Source organism: Coturnix japonica, chromosome 2 (assembly GCF_001577835.2).
Source record: "Coturnix japonica isolate 7356 chromosome 2, Coturnix japonica 2.1, whole genome shotgun sequence".
Classification (NCBI taxonomy): Eukaryota; Metazoa; Chordata; class Aves; order Galliformes; family Phasianidae; genus Coturnix; species Coturnix japonica.
The window spans coordinates 128,643,922-128,657,420 of NC_029517.1; the positions used below are offsets into that span (position 1 = coordinate 128,643,922).

The window sequence follows — 13,499 nt, forward strand, 5'->3', positions numbered from 1 at the left end:
AATATATAACATACTATAAAGAAGAAGAGAACAGCAACAGAGACTTCTATAGACATAACTACCAGATATAGAGAGAACACAATATCTCAGAGAGAGCAGTGGGAATCGTCCACCGTGTCGCCTAGAGTCACAGTAGTGCCCTCGGGTTTTCCGCGAGCACTCCTCCTGTTTTCGTCGATTTGTTAGCCTTAAATTATATATATTGTGTTTATCTTGTATTCGATATCAATTATATAATATATAGTTTTCCTCCTTAGATTGTCGTCTGTATACACTCAACCTTGTGTTTAACTAACCTCCTTATCCAGGCACACACATCGGTGGGCAAGAGGGTGCTTCCACCTGTCGACGGGCATAGGTAAAGTCTAACTAACTCGTGACGAGATTCTTTGGTGGAATGCGGGCATAGAGCTTGTAGCTTTAGAACAACTCTCTCTTTGCTCTTAAGAGGCTTCGTTATCGGGAGTGTTGGGAGTGTTATCGTTCGTAGCTGCTCACGGAAGAACGTGAACCTTGGAAATACAGTACAATTGTTCAACAATTAAGGGCTGCTGTACATTCTCAGGCAGCTGCTTACTTAACTTTTGTTAGAAAATCAAAGGGATTTCTTATTCCTCCTTAGAGCAAAGCTAGGCTAGCTCTGACTTTCTCACACGAGCCTGCAGCATGAATCCCTCTTCAAGTCTCGATATGGCCCTAAGGCGATGAGAAAGCAATTAGATCTCTTAAGAGTATTGGTCAACTATTAACGACCATAGATTTGGTGTTTGTGGAATTGTGGCAGATATATAGCCTAGTAAGCGTGGATACTGAGGGAGACACCTGCCTGGTAATTTTATGAGATGTGGTTAGGTCAGGAATTGTTGGCATGCTACAACCCATCGCACTGTGAAATCTTACGTTCCATCAATCTTGCATCCAGATGGAAACAGGCAATTTTACAAATACTTGCAGTCCCAATGGAACAGCAAGTTTTACAAACACCAACATGTTCTACATAGACACCGTAAAATAAAAAGTTGTACTTCTCAGATTTCCACAAAACCTTTCAATAACTAGATCGGGTTCATGACTTGTGACAATTCATGGTCCTCACTCACTAACCTGCAATGCAACTATGCATTCGTTTATGGAGGGAAGCTAGACTGGCCAGGGAATAATGGAAGGTTTAGGTAAAGTTCTTAGAAAGCATGGGGACCCGCAGTGTCTATGGGATTAAGATCACAACACACTTTGAACACCTAACGGGACCCTTAAGAAATAAGTGAGTATTTGGCTCAGAGATCTCAAGGGGAGAACGCTACATCCTGGGGAAGCCTATGCATAACCAGTGCTTGTATCTTATACTTATCAGGGAGAGAGGATATTTACGTATGAAGATATCGAAGCCCAAGAATTAATCTACACTCACCGCAGACAGGAGGCATAACGCTAGCAATCATCCACTTGCCCTGGTGGATTATGCAAGAAGAGATGGAATACGGGTGTCCAACGTGCGTCTAGAAAGAAAAAGTCAGAGAACACAGGGGGGGCCAGCAGAAAGACCAGATGCCACGGGCATGGAGCAGTATCCCACATACATTTTGTATATATAACATGAAAGATCTGATGAGGAGCGAGGACATCACTAACTGTCCGACCTCTAAGCTGACTGAAATCAAGGCTCAAGAAAGGAGTTTCACACGGCGTCAAGATGAAGGTATCTCTTGCCTGGTTGGCTTCATCGCTGCTGAAAAAACGGGGCCAACAGCTTGTCTCCTAGATGGAAATTCAACACACGACACGATCAGACATCAAGTATGCAGAAACGTATCTGACAGAGGGATTAGCAGATGTTAATGGGAGTGCATCCCTGGTTGCGGCTGTTAGAAGCGCGAGAGAAGCGTACGCCTATAGGATGCTTTGAAGCCTCAGAATCTTGAATAGTTGGAATAACCAGTAAGGGCATAGCGCTGAGCGGAATGGCCATCGGCGAAAATGCTAGTCGCCCTGATGCCATAGCGATTCACTTGACCGCTCAAGAGAGTGAGGCCGATCCTGACATTAGGAGAATACAGAAAGCACAGAGAGAATGCACATGGTAACAGGATCTGACAGAGGATTCGTGGACAGCACAACACAGATCGACATTGAGCGCATACAACGCTCAAACCCCCGGAGGATTCGTCAGATACAAGCATGCTCTTGTCGTCTTTCTGCCATACTCGCCCCGGCTTAGTAAAACCGAGATAGACTGAATGTGCAAGAAATTGTTTCCATCAACTAATTGTAATGATCGTAAGTAGTATCAAGAACAATTGATGAAGGTCAATCCTCGTACGGGCGCCGCCAGGTCTAATGAAGGGATATCTGATCAAACTATGTCCAGTCCTACTCCCCCCCTGCATCATCAAAAAGTCCTCAGCTGTTAAAAGCCAACGCCTTCCAGCCCGAGCAAAGAACAACAGTACGATTGCAGTACGCCGCGTGTTTCATGTGGCGCTACCGTACGTGACCGTGGAGAGACAAGGAGGAAGTTGGCAATGATCAGTCTCCACTTCTACTGCACTATCGAGCACGGTGAAAGAACACTAACATGAGTTGCTCCAGTCCATCAAATAGAGGGGCCCTGCCTCAGTCAGGGGAGGAAAGGGGATAATAGAGTTTTATTGGACTGTGTGGATTCGAATGGGCCTTGGCACATCAGTAACACAGGAAAGATAAAGCGCTGGTGATCCGGTGCACAGTGTACCCTAATGCCCTCCCAGTCATGAAGGGACAAATCAATCCATATTTCCTGGAGTGCCTGGGGCTCTCAAGAATTGACATGTGCTTGGAGGCTGAATAACTCACTGCAAAGAGTGGCAAAAACATCCTATTGTGATGGCCCAGGGGCTCCATGTATACGGGGTATTGATTACCTCAGAAGGGGGCATTTCAAGGATCCTAAGGGGTAACGAATGGGCCTTTGGGATAGCTGCTGTAGAACATGGACGAACTTAGCAGATGTCTGTTTGCCTGGCCTGTCAGAAGGGACCCGTCGGTTGTGGGGCTGCTACGATAAAAAGCAGCAGGTCGATTGCTACAAAGACAGTGCACAGACGGCAGTATCGCAACCGAACAGGGATTCCTTGCTCGCCTTCAAAATTCGCCAGTTGGAGAATCAGGAGTGATTCAGTAAATCACTGCACCTTTTAACACCATATGGCCAGTGCGTAAGCCCAGTGACACGGAGGCTGACAGTAGACTCCGTGGGCCTGCAATGAGGTCACACCCCCATTGAGTGTTGCTGTGCGGACATTTCTGGAACTCCAGTACGAGCTGGAGTCAAAAGCAAGCCAAATGGTATGCCACCATTGGACATTTGCAAGCTTCTTTTTCTATCCTGCCGCAGAATGCCAAAGCCACAGTTTGCCTTCACTGAGGGGCATTCAGTATACTTGGAACCGTTTGCCCCAGGGGTGGAAACACAGCCCAACCATTTGCCATGGGTTGGTCCAAACTGTACTGACAGGGTGGTGCTCCTGAACACCTGCAGTATCATTGAATGAATTGTTGTTGGTGGCGATACAGCAGAAGAAGTTTCAACAAAAGGAGAGCAATAATCCGATCTTCTACAAGCTGGCTTTGCTATTAAGAGAAAAGCAAAGTAAAAGGACCTGCCTAGGAAATTCAGTTCTTAGAACTACACACAACAAAAAGGCTTTTGGCCAAAGGAAAATGTGGAACGAAACCACAGCATCACCCCCAGTACAAAAAACATCCCGCCCCAAGCGATGTTGATCGACAAAAATCACTGCCATGTTCTCCACCTAACTAGCAAGAAAGAGACACATACTCTTTACTGGTGCAGGGCTTTTGGAAGGATGCACAGTTCCAAACTACAGCCTCATTGTAAACCCCCTTTATCAGGTAACGCGGAAGAAGAAATGATTTTGCAGGGGCCCTGAGCAGCCAGGCAGGCATTTTTAACAAGATTAAACAAGAGATAGCCCGTCTGTAGCCCTGGGGCCAGTACGACTGGGACAGGATGGTAAAGAACATCCTCTATAACTGCTGTGGAGAGAAAAGGCCCCACTTGAGTTTGCAAACTGCAGCTGACCACAGGAGAAGACCCGAGGCCGACCCCTGGGATTCTGGAGTCGAATCAGTATAAGGGTCTGAAGAGTGCTACACTCCAAATGAGAAGGAGATCTTAGCCGCGATGAGGGGGTTTCGGGCTGCTTCCGAAGTAGTCGGGGACTGAAACACAAGCTCCTTTTGGCACCTCCTTGTGACATGCTCGACTGCGTGCTGAACTGGATGTTTTCAAAGGACGGTTCCCCTCAGCCCATCATGGCTACCGATGTCACCGTTGGAGCAAGTGGAGTACGCTGATTACACAGCGAGCGCGAATGGAAACCTCAATCGTGCCAGGAAATCCTAGAGGGTAACATGGACTGGCGCTGAAGATAAAAGTTTGGAACATCACCAGCAGAAGAGTATCTACGTGCTAAAGAGGCCCACATACAACGAATACCAGCAAAATGAAAAGAAAATATGCCCTATTCACTGACGGATCATGTGCATTGTAGGGAAGCATCGCAAATGGGAAGCTGCTAAGTGTGGAGCCCCAACACGGACAGGTTGACAGGGCCACTGAAGGTAAGTGGAGAATCAAGTCAGTTTGCAGAGGTCAAAGCTGTCCAGCTGGCCTTAGATGTTGCTGAACGGGAGAGGTGGCCAATGCTGTATCTTTATACTGACTCATGGATGGTGGCAAATGCTTATGGGGTGGTTACAGCGGTGGGAACAAATAACTGGCAAGGAGGGGAAAATCTGTTTGGGCCGCTGAACTATGGAAGGACATTGCTGCCCGAACAAAGAATATGGTTTAAAGGTGCGTCATGTTGGATGCACATGTGCCCAAAGTCGGGCTGGAAATCTCCACGCACGCAGAAGGGGGGGGGCGTGGGGTGGCTTCCCCTGTCACGGGCATAGGTAAATCTAACTAACCCGTGACAACTACATTTCACAGGCACAGTAACACATCCCTAATTGGCATGTTTTTAAACTACTCTTCATTCAAATTATTGTTTTTCTTCCTTGAACACACTGATATTTCATAGCAGCAAGAGTAGAGTAGCCCGTCAAAATGAATACACGTAATTGTTTCTCTTGCAGAGACCACCACACTACTTGCAAAGAGAATTCATGTAAATGAGAATCCAGATGTTAAAGAAGTTTTAAACTAAAGCTAAAGGGTCATTTTTAAGAATTCTGAAGGCTCCAGATCTCTATGACTCTCTTGAAAATGTCTAAAAGAATATCTAGACTGTTGCAATAAAATCTGATGAACCACCTGAAGTTAATTTTAAGAAATTAGATGCACTCATAAAGCCTCTTATACTGTTCCAGCTTAAGGATAACTTCTTTAGTTGCCTGAGCATGCTTACTTTTTGATTTAAATTGCCTTGTACTGTTGCAAGCTTCTCTGTATTGACACAGGCAATTCTTTAATCAAAACTAAAAATCCTTTTAGGTAGTGCAAAGTGATTTAGTCCAGAGAAAAGAGGAGAGTTGTCCACTGCTGTGCAACCTATCTGCCATCCAAATCCCATTTCCCAGACATCAAACATCTACCCTTATAACTCCCAGAGGTTCACATATGCTGCAGAGTGGAAAGGGGAGGCTGGTTACATTAATCACATGTTCTCTTGTTTTCTCAAAACAAGTGAGTGCAGAGACAGGTACTGGGGAACTGATCCAATTCACAAGCCAAAATGCCCAAACTCCACCCATCTCAGTGCAGGAGCATAGCCTTAGGAAAATAAAGTTTACTGAGCATATATATGGGGCGTTTGTAAGAGCTGGCTGGGTCTCTGAGGAACCTGATGTCATTGTTCATTGCAGGGGAGCTGAACTAGATAACCTTAAAAATCCCTCTCGCCTGTAACAACTCTGATTCCAAGGTGAAGGCAATCATTATGTTTCAAGGGAGCATATTAGCTGCACATAGGAATTCAGCAACCAGTAAGGCTTGATGACTCCTGAAAAAGAAGGACCATCTCAGTGAGAAACCGATCCCAGAGAAATCAACGTGAGCTGCTGATCACAGGAGCAAAGAACAGCAGAAGTCAATTACATCTATCAATTATTTCTCAGACCAACAGATATTGTTGTTTCAATACAGTTTTATTGTCATTTATCCATTGCAACTTTAAGCCTCCAATATGGTGTTTCATTACTTCCCTTAGGGGGTCTATAAAAAAGAGCAATACATTTTATTATTTGCAAAACTTTCCTGATAGTTTATCTTCAGCTCAATATACTTATTATGTTCCTCTCGGTAAAGAATATCACACAGAATATCAATATATGGCATCTCAATATTTAAGTTTAGTATATTTTAGCACTAGCTAAAAGACTAGTATGTCAACAGCATTATTTTGGTCATATATTAAAAGTGCAGCACATTATGAGTTGCTATGAAGAAAACTAACTCCATCCAGCCAAATCCAGTACAAGGTGAAAACTTAATTTATTATTAATAATATATCCAGATATCAGATATCCATATACTGATAAACTCTGCAAGAAATGAAAAACACGATAGATGGAAACAGTAGAAAAAAACACCTAGAAGCAGTGGAGAAACAAAAGCAATTGGAAGTCAGAAAGGCAAAAGCTTAACTGGAGAAAAAGGTTGGGGGAGGAACCCATATGCGTTAGGCAAGAAGATAAAGAATACAGAACTTGCTGTCAGAGGTCTTTACTATTTTTGACCATCTATTCTTACCACTGCGCCAGAAAAAAAGAAAGGGTATTTTAACTGGACAGTTCAAAGAGCCTCAACAAAATTCCCCATCCAGCTCCATGAACATCAGCAATAGAGAAATGTCATTGAGCCAGAAGTTTCAGTACTGCTTTTCTCACATGCACTAAAATGTGAAACTTTGAGAAGTTTTTGTCTCACTGATAGTTTACTCTAGAAATTGTTGACATCAACCACGTTGACTCAAGTAACTGTAATATTTCTTAAACAAACAAACGAAAAAAAAAAAACCAAAAACACACAAAATAAATATTTTTCTGCCACTGCCTAAATCAAAGATACTTTTGAACACTGCCTGTACTTCCACTTCTTCATCTCAAAACAGTGACAGCAGAGTTGCTGGGAAGAATGATATAACTGACCAGATACATATGCAATTTCCATATTATCTAGTCTGTTACTTAAGGCTCCTAAATAGAAAAGAATAATCTGAAAGCAAACATGAGCCAGCAGTGTGTCTCGTGGCCAAAAAGGCCAATGGCATTCTGGGGTGCATTAAAAAGAGCATGACCAGCAAGTCGAGGGAGGTGATCCTGCCCCTCTACTCTGCCCTGGTAAGGCCTCTGGAATATTGTGTCCAGTTCTGGGCTCCCCAGTACAAAAAAGACAGGGATCTCTTGGAAAGAGTCCAGTGGAGGACCACAAAGATGGTGAAGGGCCTGGAGTATCTCCCCTGTGAAGAAAGGCTCAATACCTTCATGGTTTGCCATCAAAGTATGAAACTTTGGGCTGGAGGCATTTCATCTGCACTAGACACAAACAACTAAAAGCCCTCACTATTTGCTGTTCAAGAATGACATATTTTTCCTTGACAAGTTTGCTTTTGCCAGAAAGTAAATAAAAAACATTCAATTCACAAAAAATTGAGGCTGTTTTCTTTTTTAAAAGAAAAGACTAAGCAATTAACTTTGAAAAACCTGCCAATGTGTTTTGTAGCAAAACAGATCCAGATAAGATTTAGCAGCTCTAATGAGCTAACAGATCTAGCGCAGTTAATTTGAGCTGATACTCTTTTATTTTAAAAGGGCATTCAGAAAAGGCAACATTGACAAAATGATGCAAATACTAACGCTGTACCCAGCACATACAAACAGCAAAGGGCGCAGACACTCACGTTCTCAGAGACAAGACTGCTGGAATGCATGTCTCTACATGTATTATAAAAATCCTACCTATGATGACAGAAAAAAACCCAAAACAAAACAAACACACAGGTAAGAGTTTCTGTGCTGTCAATATATTCCAAGCCCATTTTAATTAAATTAGTCATAGCCACAGGAGTTGAAAAATACAATTCACTGGAAGCAAAATGCGGTCATGCTCACCATGCATTATAACGGTAGAGTGGACACAAAACAGTAATAGAAAAATGGGCGGGGGGGAAAAAAAAGCAATAGCAGATACTGGCTGTATGTAGGATCAACAAACACAGCAATATGCAATGCATGTTAAGCAATGCAGCTGAAGAAAAAAAATCAAGGCTGAATTGCTGTAAGGTCACAGCCAGAGGGTTGTTGTCAACAGCCCTATGTCCAGATGGAAGCCAGTCACAAGTGGTATCCCCCAAAAGTCTTTCTTGGACCTGGCACACTTAAAAATCACTATCAAAAACATACACACTGAGATCAACTGTACTCTCAGCAAGTTTCTTGAAGACACCAAGCTGAAGTGCAGTTGATATAACAGAAGGAAGGGATGCCATCCAGAGGGATCTTGAAAAACTCAAAAAGTGGGTTCACAAGGTTTAACATGGCCAAGTGTAAGGTGTTGCACTTAGGTGGAAACAATCCCAGAAATGAGTACAGACTGGGAGAGGAACTCACTCAGAACAGCCCTATGGAAAAGACCCATCGATCCTGATGGACAAAAAGCTGAACATGAGCCAGCAGTGTGCCCTTGCAGACTGGAAGATCAACTGTATCCTGGATAGCATCAAAAGAGGAGTAGTCAGCAAGGAGAGGGAAGTGATTGTCCCCCTCTACTCTGCCCTTCTAAGTCCCCATCTGAAGTACTGCACACATGTATAGGGTGCTCAGTACAGGAAGGATATGGAGCTGTTGAAGTAAGTCCAGAAGAGAGCCACAAAGAGAATCAGAGGGCTGGAGCACCTCCCCTATGAAGAAAGGTTGAAGTAGTTGAGATTGTTTAGCTTGGAGAAGAGAAGGCTCTGAGGACACCTCACTGTGGCCTTCCAGTACTTGATGTGAGCTTAAAAGCAGAAGACAACATGGTCTGACAGTGAAAAGATAAGGAGAAATGGCTTTAAACTACATGAGGGGAGATTTTGTTTAGATGTTAGGAAGAAATTTTTAACTCAAAGGATGATGAGGTGCTGAAACACGTTGCCCAGAGAAGTAAGTTGTGGATACCCCATCCCATCCCTTGAGTGCCAAGGCCAGGCTGGATGGGGTGCTGGGCAGCCCCATACAGTGTATGGCAACCCCGTCCATGGCAGGTTGGAACCAGATGATTGTTATGGTCCCCTCCAACCTAAGCCATTCTATGATTCTATGATACAGAATTTTTTGTAAAATAGAAGAGCTTTGCATTACCATTTATACAGTATAGCAAACTGTCCTGAAAGGCATTCTTGTTGTATACCACAAGAACAGAACAGAATTCAGGTTTCCCAAGTGAAGTGACAGAAACATTTCTATGGAATCACACCCTTTTACCTATGCATGATACCCACCTGTGTTGCTATATCAGTTCTCACTAGAAAACCGCAATCCTCTGTGCAAAACAGTTTATTGTGCAAAATAAGTATTTTAGTGAATCGAAGACTACTAATATAATAAGCCGTTGGTACTTTTGAAGAAAGAAAAAAAAAAGAAATGTCTAACTTCATTCTCAGTTTTGTTTCAACATGCTTTTTACATGACAAGAAACAGTCCATTCCCTTCAATTGAAAATCAGCATTAATGACTAGGAGCATTAATAATCAAGGTTATAAGATTGAAAAGTTTTGTATCTTTTCATTGGATATTTTCTTACCTCCATCTCCTTCTTCTGCTTCATTCAAAACAATAATACAGATATGTTTCCTCAGCTGACGCATGTTAGAGAACTTCCTATTGCATTTCCTACACTCCAAGCTGCCTGGTGAGACTTCAGCCACTTCTGGTGCTTCTTCTGACCCGGGCTGAGCTTCTTCATTCAGAACAGAATTATGTTCTGCAACATCTTCATCCACACATAACTTCTTAGTAGATCCTTTTGGCCTGCCCCTTTTCTTCTTCACTGAAAGAAGCTCTAGGAAAAAATATGAGAAGGAAGAGTTAAAAACAATGTGCAGTCTCATAGGGTTACTCTAGTAACTGGCTAATAGCTTTGAAAAAGAACAATATTAAATGAAGGTTCAGAGACTCTACACTTAAAGCTTAAAAAAAAAAAAATACAAAATGAAACAAAAAAAAGGTTAGTTTCACACAAATTTACTTTTAAGCAATGACATTTCTTGGCATTTCTGCTAGCCACAAAGCAATAACATTACTGAGATTGACAGGTATCAGAGTACTACAATATTATAGAAATCACACTGCAAGCATTTAGATTATTGAATAATTGTATCAGCACACATATTTTACAGAATTGCTCTACCGTGCTCTGACACTCCATTAAAAATATTTCCTTTTAATTTAAAACACTCTCAAATAAATTGCTTAAGCATTTGAGATGCATTCAGAGAAAAGAACTTTATCTTTCAAAACCAGAACTTCATTTTTCTTTTAATAACATGAGCCAATTACATTCTAACTCAAGGCCAGGTTGGATGGGGTTTTGAACACCCTGACATAATGGAAGACGTCCTGGCCCATGGCAAGGAGGTGGAACAAGATGGTCTTTAAGATCCTTCACAGCTGAAACCACCCTGTGATTCTGTGAGCCTGTAATTCCCACTATTCCTTATTAACACCCTCCAGTTTCATGCTCCTATCTCTCGCTTTGGACTGCTCTGATCACTCCTTCATAGTTACTTCAAAAGCAACTCTGCTCTCAGGCTCTCACAGACATAAAGAGGGACAGACCAGCGTGAAACTTCTAATTAATGAAAGCTGATACTAAGAGAGGAGGATTTTCCAGACAGTGTCCAGGTACTTTTCAGAGACTTCATCCTAGCTATCAGTTACTCTGGTGTAATTGTTTATACAATTAAGAGAGTCACTCTTTATCTTTCTTGTTAATCTCCAGATCTTCTTGTACTCTATGCTGGCTGTTTGAGGAAATATCTGACTGTTACTGTATGTATTTTAATTACTTTGTATCTGCTCTTCTGCAAGAAACTCAGTTCATCAAGAGCAAAGCACGCTAGCTTTTTCAAGCGTGTATTTGCTTCTGAGCAGGCATCTGGTGAAATATCAGATCTATTTCTGCATAGTTCTGTGAAAGAAAAACTAGTGTGCATCTAGCAGGGTTTGTCTGATGGTATATAGAGGAACAGGAGGGAGCCAAGCTTCTGCCAGACTTTTAGCTTTCATTTTATCAAATATAAGATACATACACTCTTTTATACTGAATGAATATAGAAAGTGCTCTCCAGAATGCACTTCAGATCACCTAAGGCCTGAAAGCGCTTTGGTTCCCATTTCAGAGCCTTCAGTAATGTGCAGTGACATTCAGCTTTGAAAATTAAAAGGCAAAAGACTTTGATACAGTCGCTACAAATAGTTGTTGTACCAACAACTACAGTATCAATGCATAAGAATGCTAAGTGTGCTAAAGTGTTAAGTGAAATAGAACATGTATGAAGTCCCTGTCTGCCATCATCTTTGTAATATCATGGAGAAAAACAAAGAACTAGCAAGTTTTGCCAGCAACCTTGTGTTTAATGCTCTAAGAAGAAGAAGGGAAAAAAGGAAATCTCTTGTACAAGTGACAAAAGCAAAGAGGTCCCTGTAAGCATTTTTACCACACATTTCTAAAATATGAGACTCGTGCAAAAAATAGAAATAAAATTACTCCTCTCAGAAACTTATGGCTGCTCTCTCCCTCTCTCTGCAAGGCACAGATGGGAAAAGTATGGATATGTTTTACTGGCTTCACAGAAAGAGGAATGCCCAGTAATTAAAGTGCTGCAATTCCAAACGTGAAAAGGTCTTGAGATTACTCAAGCTGAAACAGACTGGCAGTATAACTCATAAATTCTCCTCTTCATGAAAAATTTACAGTGCTTTCATTCCAGGATCTTTCACCACAATAGTGAACACTAAGAATTAGTCTAAAGCTTTTTACCAAACATTTATGAGCCAATAGCCTATTTTCTATCCAGTGAGCTGAGACTGACAATATAAAAGTCCCCAAAATTGTAAAAGAATAATAATTTTAAAACATAATGATTTTCACACAGATATGCCAAAAGCTCCTGCTAAATTGCTTGACTTAAAACGTATGGAAAAATAAATGACCTCAAGGAATCCAAAGGGAAGATGATGCAAGAGAACAGGAGGTGATAGCAGCATCATTTCTAAATCTGTTCATCATTTCCTTTAAGTATTACAGACAAACAAAAACCCACACAAAGAGACCACAGTATTGAGATAATCATGTAATTGATATCAAGTGAACAAGAAAGCATTCTGCCTTATTACAGTGGTGTCTGAGTATCCATCTACTTAAATACGTCATAAGAAAACTAAAAGCTCCATTATAAATTAAAAAAAAAAAAAAACAAACACAAAAACAACCCACTTTTCTCACACCACCTTTAGCAACTATTCATGAAGCAGCGCTCTGAATTTCTCTGCTACTGCACTTCGGAAAGTGTCAATTACCACCAAATAGAGAAAGGTGATTTCAGTACTTCTCTTTGTCACCACTCATGTTATTTTGACATCTGCCAACCACATAAAACAGTATCTGCTGCCTTTAGCTAGAGAAATTAACCTGCAATTAAAAAAAACAACAACATTTCAATGTCAACCTGCAAAAAGGTCAAATTGCCCACGTGTCAGGTATAATATAAGGAATGCAGATACTGCTTAATTTACTATGAGTAATTAAATCCCAGGTTGTAAGTAGTGAATATAACCTCCGGGTTATACACCCATGTGTACACCCATGTGAGAACTCCTTTAGAAGGCTGGTGGTAGATCCCTTCCTGTGGACTACAAACTTGTAGTTTCTAATGGTGTGGCAACCAAAATAAAGAATACGTAAATTTACACCTGTTTGTAAATGAGTTTACCAATTACCAATAGAAGAATAGCCAACTGCTATCAGACATTTTAAAAGGCCTGGTGGTAAGTGCTAGGTAGCAGCATACACTGGAACAGGATGGGTAGTGGACAACTGATAGAATCACCAGCACTTGCTCGTGTTCTTTCCTCCTTGCAGAACTAAATGTTCCTCAAGCTCCTTTAAGTTAACAATGCCAGAATACAACTTCTAATGATACACATGACCATAATGTCCAGCTGTTTGCCACCAGCTATCCTTTCACACTGCATTGTACTAATCACCTAAGATGAACTAGGCATAATAATTGAACACTACATTGTCACTGTCCTGCTGGCAAATAAGCAAAACAAAGAGAATGGTCACACCTTGCTAAAAGAATGTATTAAAGCACTTATTTCAAGAAAGCCTAGTGAGAAGCTTAAGTTTAAAATCTATTTAAAAGATTTTGTAAGTGGAATCTCACTCCATGATTGACTTCTTAGCTGTTTCTAGGTATTTTTACACCCAGCACAGATTCTCTGAAATCAAA

The 13,499-nt window shown here is 41.5% G+C and overlaps 1 protein-coding gene across 2 annotated transcripts in view; it reads right to left on the reverse strand.

Moving 5' to 3' along the window:
- Positions 1–13,499, reverse strand: part of ZFAT (zinc finger and AT-hook domain containing) — an 80,670-nt gene that overhangs the window by 52,516 nt on the left and 14,655 nt on the right. For both annotated transcript variants that reach the window (XM_015856355.2, XM_015856356.2), the window contains exon 3: positions 9,788–10,045. In XM_015856355.2, the coding sequence (XP_015711841.1) occupies positions 9,788–10,045 (258 nt within the window). The remainder of the gene's footprint in view (positions 1–9,787; positions 10,046–13,499) is intronic.